The sequence below is a fragment of the Ostrea edulis genome, chromosome 10 (genome assembly GCF_947568905.1).
Source record: "Ostrea edulis chromosome 10, xbOstEdul1.1, whole genome shotgun sequence".
Classification (NCBI taxonomy): Eukaryota; Metazoa; Mollusca; class Bivalvia; order Ostreida; family Ostreidae; genus Ostrea; species Ostrea edulis.
In genome coordinates, this window is record NC_079173.1 from 35,753,160 (window position 1) to 35,761,880 (window position 8,721).

The 8,721-nt window shown below is 35.9% G+C and overlaps 1 protein-coding gene across 1 annotated transcript; it reads right to left on the reverse strand.

Moving 5' to 3' along the window:
* Window positions 1–502: 502 nt before the first annotated feature.
* On the reverse strand, window positions 503–7,926 carry LOC125665917 (growth/differentiation factor 8-like). The gene is made up of 3 exons (XM_048898893.2): window positions 6,846–7,926; window positions 4,511–4,896; window positions 503–2,132 (listed from the first exon to the last, which is right to left on the reverse strand). Exons 1-3 carry the CDS (start codon window positions 7,342–7,344, stop codon window positions 1,734–1,736), a joined length of 1,284 nt encoding a protein of 427 aa, XP_048754850.1. The 5' UTR covers window positions 7,345–7,926; the 3' UTR covers window positions 503–1,733.
* Window positions 7,927–8,721: the final 795 nt, after the last annotated feature.

Below are 8,721 nucleotides of genomic sequence, written 5' to 3' on the forward strand. Positions count from 1 at the left end.
TGTTCTCTTTTTCTCTTTCTTTTAGTTGGAATCATTTGCCGATACAATGGTAGAAAATTCCCAATTTGTTAGATTTTGACGCTATTTTTCCCAATTGAATAGATAAAAAACCCGCTGCATATGTATTTGCCAAATAGATCATCTAAATTTTAAAAAAAAATTGTAACCCCATTGTCAGTGAAATTCAGAAACTTTATGATTTTGAGATATTTTAGTGCATATAGACAAAAAGATGACATCAAATTGATAAAAAAAAAAATTGCCGGAATTCTGAATCTCACTGTCAATTCCTCGAGCAAATCCATATCATCCTTTGTCGTACTTCACCTGCAGCTGGTGACGTCTCAATATGAGTGAAAATTTCTCTACGGGATGTAAAATGAATGAATCAATCACATGACCGTCAGAGTACATGGACGCAATTGTTTTCGACTTAGCAAACAAGGATTTGGACACCAGAGTTTTCAGCGATGATTATCAAAAGAATAATAAGTGAAGCAAATTCAAAACAAAAGCCATTTATTTCAGGATATCACAGTTGATTTCGCTTCATGTGAATAGCATCAACATAAGAAATGTCAATTTGTCAAACTGATAACCATCTGTTAAAACGATGTTGATTACATTACTCTGGAATGCAAGATACGAAAATAGAATTACACGCGTCAATAGAAATTGACATGTCAATGTAAGTGATACGAACTCATGCATGTGTGAAAGTGATTGACATTAAGCTTAATTCAACATTGGCGCAACCTGCCTCCACTTGAAAGAAAGCGATGAAGAAAAAGTGAATCATGTTGGCATCGCGTATGAATCCCAAAATTAACCTATTCCATGATGACGGGAATGAAAAGTTATTTTCACATTAACATTTTATAAATCAATTCTAAACATTTATCGAATATAAGTGCACAATAACTATAAAGATGAAAGAAAGCAGAGGTGAGCAAGCTCACATAGCCCACGCTCCAACATTGCTTCACAATGCCTCACATAATGAATGGTAATGTTATGAATTACTGCAAGAATAAGACAGACGGACTCAAAATTCTAAATGCAATAGGGGCATAACTCCAAGAAAAATTAATAAATCAGAAGTTTCTGAGAATATGGACATTTAAATAGTGTGTCCTTATTAACTACAAAGTTTCACAAAATTCTGTTGAGCGGTCGCGGAGGAGTTGCGATGACAAGAAAAGGAGAGACGGGCTTGAAATTCTAAGTTCAAAAAGGGCTTAACTCCCAGAAAAATTATTGAAGCAGAATTTCCTGGGAATATGCACATCTACACTGTGTGTCCTTATTAACTACAAAGTTTCACGAAATTCTGTTGAGCGGTTTCAGAGGTGTTGCGCTGACAAAAAAGGGACTGACAGACTGGCGGACGGGTCAAAAACATTATACCCATCGCAACTTCGTTACGTGGGGTATAATAAATATCAATCCATTCAAATATACAAACAAGAAAAGAACACGTCATATACGCATTTTTAACAGTCAAAAGCCTACCATAAAATAACAAATGCTAACAACAATAAATGGAGATCATTCGTGGGATTTCTGTTCATAAATATTCCTCAGACAAATACCCTATTCGACAAACGCCCAAATGGAAGAAGGAAAGCAAAGCGGACGCATTGACCGTTCCCATGAAAGCGCATATATATTACACCTTACACCAATCATTCAAAAATATGTGTTTTCCATCGCGAATACATTGCTTTGTTTCATTATGCGCATCCACAGCGCATGACTTTCATTCTAGGCAGTGTCGTCAACTGAATTCTCGAATTATGGTCAAAGTAAAGCATTTTGAGAGTTGCCATCCGGACAGGCGTACAGCAGGGTCCGGGATTGGAGCCAATGATCCTGGAATCCGGAATGTGTTGAACGACAGCAGAATGACCGGATTGGCTCAGCCCCTCGTGACGACATTCCCCGGCACAGTAATAGGCGTCATATCGCTGAGGAGCGATAACAAAATCCCAGCCAAACTCCACAAAATCGACCGTCAATGGATACCGACAGCACGTGTCAAACTGGTTCTCTTCGTTGCAGTTTAAGACGGTAGACCTCTTTCTTCGATGATTTTGAACAGCGGTCGTTGTTTTGAAGTCAAGACTTGGTTCCTATGTGCAGAAATTTACAAGTGTAAAATAATTTTTCTTGAAGGCAAATATTAATAGAGCTATCAAATAAAGTAAATTTCTATCATAATACAATAAAAAGGCTTCGTTTACAGAAATGTGACATTTTTGGCAACCTGATTTGGATTTTTATGTTAAGTACTCGAATTTGATCACTGCTGAGTTTTTGCCTTATGAAAACTGGAGTGTCCCCCCGGGTATTACAGAGCGGGTTTCCTTGACTCACTAAAACTGGGGTGTCCCCCCGGGTATTACAGAGCGGGTTTCCTTGACTCACTAAAACTGTGGTGTCCCCCCCCCCCCCGGATATTACAGAGCGGGTTTCCTTGACTCACTAAAACTGGGATGTCCCCCCGGGTTACAGAGCGGGTTTCCTTGACTCACTAAAAGCCTGAGTACTCTGTTTACTTTCAGTTGAAAACAAAATATTGAAATACTTTATGTACATGTATTAAGGTAAATTTATGAACGCGACTTTCGTTTTACATGATTTATATGAAATAAATTCTGCACAAGAGAGTCACATTAAGAATCACCAGTGTTACTCTCACGTTCTGAACTACCCGCAGCATCCTTTATCAAATGATCAGGGATTTAAATGCTCTCCTATTGGTCCAGACAATCACCTCGCGTCAAAAGTAACGTTTGAATTTTTTTTTCGGGATCTCCCTTTTGACCAACCATAAATTTGCTGAATTGTATATCGTCCAATCAAATAGCGCGTTTTAAACCTTGTATCTGTAGGCCTAATGGCTTTACTAAACATTACAAATTGCAGTCAATTCAATATCAATTATTGTCACAGTTTCTAAGTTCTTACTGTTGAAATATTGTTATAATGTGTTATAATATGCACATGTTTTTATTTGTTGATGGAATAAAACAAAACTGTTATGAAATTCCTGATCATTTAATAAAGCAGTTAATGACTTCTGATTCGGTCTACTCGTGACTGTGAGGATCTGACCAGGACAGTATTATCATATGTAGACCGAATCTCAAGTCAATGATTGCATGATATATTATAGATATGACTATAAATAGCACGTCATTCATGACAAAACGTTAGACCAGGATGTAACAAGTATCTTTCATTAAAACCACTGGGTTCTTGGTAAGCGATAAAATAGAGATTACAAATACTAGCATTTCCTGTGGGTGAATAAACACCAGCTGCTTTTCCTTTCATTCATTTACGTGTAGTTTTATATAATGTGCTGTCGTTTATGTAAGCTTATTGACATTGTAGGGGAATGAGATTTGAATTTTTGAGGGATAAATGGAAATAAGCATTATGCAGGCTAGACTACTCTTTAACCGTCAACGTTTTGTGGGCAACTTTAATTGACACTAATGAAATATGGTAACCATGGTATCCGATTGAGTTGCTCATTCATTTGCATTTTCTTTCTGGACCACTTCGCCTTATGAAAAGGAATACAATGGGTCATACCTGAAATGGTAGTAATTGTTCCTTTACCGAAGTTTTGTGATGTTTTGGATTTTTGCTACTACAATTTATGATGGTAGATATGAAATATTCACGCACGTGCATCCGGGGATACTTTCTTCAAAAAATATGTATTCTGACCATTACTTTCTGAGTGATATCGTGAACCCTTTTTATTTTGATTCTTGATCCTCTCGAGTTTTATCTAAAATCTTGGCTTGGCTCTATCACTTGGTTTTATTTATTTTAGGATGGACATTTTTTCACTGAGCCCAGATTGATTTTTCGTTATATCTTCGAAATATTACATGTAATGTTGTTGTAGTTAAAATATATTGTGTGCAAATATCAAAATGTGCTAACAAAACTGAAGTGTTTTCATTCTTCTCGGCACACGAACTGCATTTTTTAAACAAATGTCAAAAAATGAAGATTCAATGTTCACATTTAAAGTGTACAAAAATCGGAATAACCACCCTTTTAATTTTTTATGTTCCGCATGCTTTTGTTTGCATAAAGTTTCTATAAATATTGATAAGATTTGTTATGACAGGTGTATGGGTATTTTTAAATCTTTGTCATGCGCATGTCCAGTCAATGAGACAACATGAACACGTGACCTTGATTGATGGCGTGTAGTGTACTAGTGACGAAGCTACCGTGCGTTAAATACATTTAATTGAGGAAGACTTGTCAATATTTAGATAAAATAAATACCATGTGAAAAGATTTGTTAGAGCAGCAAAATTTTGTTCTTTGAACGTGGTAATATCCATTTCTAAGGCAATCTTATCTCAAAAGAATTGAAATAAAACGGATACTTAGCTGCCATTCACAGGGTCATTAAGAACATGATTCTATTAAATTCAAATCCAAAATGTTCACGAAAGAAATTACGTATCAGACTTACAAATCCAGCATTATTTGCAGATCCCGTGGGTAACACGATTAAATTTTCATCGTTTCCATCTAGGGCCTCCACCACGATTCCAAGGTTTGTGGCAGGATTTGATGCCCATCTACGCGCAAGATCAGTGATATCAAAATGATGCCAACCAATTACATTAGAAATGGCCCTTTTCCTCTTTTTCAGAAACCTTTTGACTGGTGGTCCACCACGTTTCCCAGGGGGAACCAACTTATAGAGAAATATTTCTGACACGTTCTTTGGTAAGTGGAATTGACTGCGTGGTGCTATATAAACCCAGAGGATCGCACGCTTAACATCTCTGTTCTCCATTCTGGGTATATTAAAATACACTGCATTTGGTACCTCTATTCCAAGAGAGGTTGGCGCTGAAAACAATGTACATTATAATTACTATACTAATCAATATATTCAAACTCTAGCAATTATGGCGAAATACATTTTTTCTTCGTAAGCTAGTAAGCTGGCCCATTTTCTCACCACTATATGGAGAATACAAGTCTAGTTTAAATCTCATCTTATGCTACCATTAATGAACAGTTTTTTCAAGTGTTTAAACAGTGAAATAATACTGTACGATAAATACTGAACGCATTACAAGCACATTCTTAGAATAATGGAATGAACCAGATCAAACCTTTTTTTTACAATGGTTCTGCGTTTGTTCAAAAGTTGTCATTATAAACACAGGAATAGTTATGGACCTAGACCCGCGTAGCTCCCTAAATAGTTCTGTATCACAGCTTTTTATGCATGCAATGACTTTAAAGGGTGAATACGTTAATAATTTTGAAATAATAATCTTTCTTTATAGAGATATAAACCATTTATCAAAAATTGGTGAAGACAACAAACAGTGATGAATCTCAAGAATCCTATGATACAATGTACAAAATTGGGGGTAAGGCAACAAGACCCCAAGAAACAAAGGAGGGACGCCTGCATGTCCTATATCTTGGTCATGTAAACTAAGTAAAGCAATATGCAAAGAACGGGCTAACAATTATTATGAAACACGTCAGAAAGCATTCAACTTAACGACAGGTTGTATGGGCAAATAAGATCATTATAATAAACATGAATTTGCGAAATGCTGACTTTAAACGAGACCGATTAAACGCTTGCAATATTAGGGAATCAAAAATTATGTAACATAAGTGATTACAAATTACCTTATCAAATGTAAATAATATGAAGGAAATTAAAATTGCTTTTTTATATACATTATGTACATATATGTATTACAAATTTGCATTCGTTTTTGAAATATCAGATATATAAATTTTTATGCTTCAGATTTTATATTTCTAAGCTCAACCCCATCTAATTCACATGAAACAATTTGCTCAAATTTTGTTCTACATATTCTAATAATTTCATAAATTTTCTTGTGACAAAACAGAGAACAATACGCAGACTAATTTATGAACTTTAAAGTGAAAGGGTTTAAGAATTTTAAAAATTGCCGTTCATGTTCTACAACGTCATCAATCAAAATACAGGTGTTGTCGGTTCGGGAGTGGTTGCGGTATTTTAGTGGTTACGGCGTTCGGTATCTACCAAGAGGTCCCGGGTCCAATTTCCCACCTCGGCGCCGTGTCAGTCTTTAGACGTTTAAAATATGTAATATATGTTCCTCTGCCAAGGCTAGAATTAAAAATGAAAGTCACGGTTCCGATGTGACCTTAAAAAGGGAGGCCCCGTTTCACCGTAGGCGTTGGCATGATCAAGAACCCTCGTTCCTCCGGCCGTAAGTGCTATATACGACATCTCACGTAAAGCTTATGACGCCTGTACAGGAGTAAAAAAAATCGCGGATGGGACGTTGAACAACATACTGGCAATTAAAGAAATGTAAGTCCTTATTTTAAGTCTTATATCAGACAAATGGTTCAAAAGAAATTACACAAACCTAAAGGAGCCTTTCTTGTAAAATACGTGTTGGTGTACAATCACCCCCCCCCCCCCTAAAAGCACTGAAAATTTGACAAAAGTTGATCCTCAAACAAACGAAGAATTTTTAGAAAGTCTTCAATTTTCAATTGGGGGGGGGGGGGGGTATTCATAGATAAATTGTGTTTGCTACATTGTAACTACCGGTATTATAGATACATTGGAGTATTTCTAGACATTCTAAAGCGGACACTTCAAATTTAAAACATCTTTTCATAGAAAGACATCCAAGTTAACGTCTAATTTGGTGAATTGTTCGTATTCACACAAACGAAATATTGCCAAAACACTAATGATGATTTGGTATAATGTCAATTAACTTATCGTGCATGTAATGATAGCTAGTCTCACGTGGGATACTTACGGTTTTCGGACATAATAAATGTTCTTTCCGGTCTGCCGAATTCTTCTTCTTCTTCTACAACTCGCTCCTCATACGAATATGGCTGATCACGTTGCATTCGCATTTCTTCTAAATCAATTTCTCTGTTGTATTGTTCTCGTATTCTCTCATAAGAGGGGACCCTCGGGAAGTGTCTCCGTGTAACGTTTGGTAATCCAAATACATCCAATCGCAAGGCGTGCATTAATTTATTTTTAATTGATTCCTTTCTGAGACGTTTTTGACTTTCTCGGATATGACATAATTGACACTGATTTTCAGTACTATTGGGCTCATCTGGGTTGTCAAGAATACCATTATTTTGCTCCAGAATACTAAGTACTTGTTCTGAGTACACGTTAGTACTATTGTACTGTCCGTCGATGTCAGTGGTATTACCTGTTCGTGGTATCACAGTACTGAAAGCTAACATCGTAACGTAGGTATACGTGTAAATGAATGGGATGAAGTATGGATACATCGTTCACTTCAAAATCAGCTGATTGTGTGCGGAATATGTCCCAGATGAACATGCGCTGTTCTTTTATACCAGCGGTCAAGATACACCGGCCCAAGAGTCTATGACAAGAAAACAGTATGTCGATCATGAATAATGAAGCACTTTAAAAACTAAGCACTAAATAACAGAAAAAAATTCCTTTGAAGCCATCTGTCTCTTCGGTTTGTAATCCACATATATTTTTTCTAAAAGCGATTGAAAAATGGCAAAATGAACAAGTGATGATTTCCACAATTAAAGAAGTAAATGTTTTCACGCTTATTCTGAAGGTGCATATCTATTTTGAAAGAAAAATGATTCATGCAGAGTGCAGAGCAAGCTCTGAAATTAAATGCATGGTTTCTGACGTAAGATTTCAATCATCCCGAGGAAGCCGATCGATTAGAAATTGAAATCATGCATGTTTAAATTTGAGAGTATCTTCTAAACAGAGCACAGTGACACGGATCTTTTTATCATTAATTAACAGGTAATAAAAGCTACACTGGGTCGTTTCGAAAAGCATCTGAAGCATTGCATTTGGTTTTCTGAAAAGATAAGCAATAGATAAAGTTTCTCGCATGCATTTGCTTTTTATCGTTACCAGAGTTTTAATAAGAGAGTTCGTAAGGACCCGTCACTAAACGCCTGCTACTGTAAAGATATAAAATATTCTCATGTTTAAAATATTGAATTTAGTTTAGATAGAATAGTATGAGAATTATATTAGAAGTGTTTATGTTGATATAAATGATCTTAAAGTATGTGTGACATTACAATCTTTGAATGAAACATCTGAATCCTTCATTCTGTTAAACAGAGAAATTGGATAATTAATGACATACTAAAATATACATGCGCGGTTTTATGACGTGTAGTATGTATAAGTATTGATGAAACACAGATTTACTTCCACATTTTCTATCAGTAATCTCAAACATATACATTTTCATCACTCATATTCTAAGTATGTTAGGCTTCACGGCAAATATGACCTTTAGAACAATCTGTCTAAACGATGTCACTCCCCATCTCATCGCCAGGGCTTTTTATAAGCCACGAATGTTGAATTGATAAAATGATAGATGCCATGAAGATTTGTGTGATAATGTTTTGTATAAAAGATATTATCCACCTCTAATATCAGTGGTTTCTGCATGTTACAAGTGCCACATTTAGACGATCTGCTGTCACACAACACTGCGTATCTTTCCAAAAATGATATATTTATTGTCACGCCTCTTAGTGCCTGACAACTACGAAATACCAATACACAAATTTGATGATGCTCTCAGATTTTGATATTACGTGGGACAACAGGCTGTGTAAAGAATCGTCTCAGTAACTTACTAACTTTTG

Coding starts and splice junctions, on each gene's coding strand:
- LOC125665917 (XM_048898893.2), bottom strand. CDS start 7,344: ATGTATCCATACTTCATCCCATTCATTTACACGTATACCTACGTTACG. Junction 4,897..6,845: donor ATTTATTATGTCCGAAAACC/GTAAGTATCCCA, acceptor CATTGTTTTCAG/CGCCAACCTCTCTTGGAATA. Junction 2,133..4,510: donor CTGCAAATAATGCTGGATTT/GTAAGTCTGATA, acceptor TTCTGCACATAG/GAACCAAGTCTTGACTTCAA.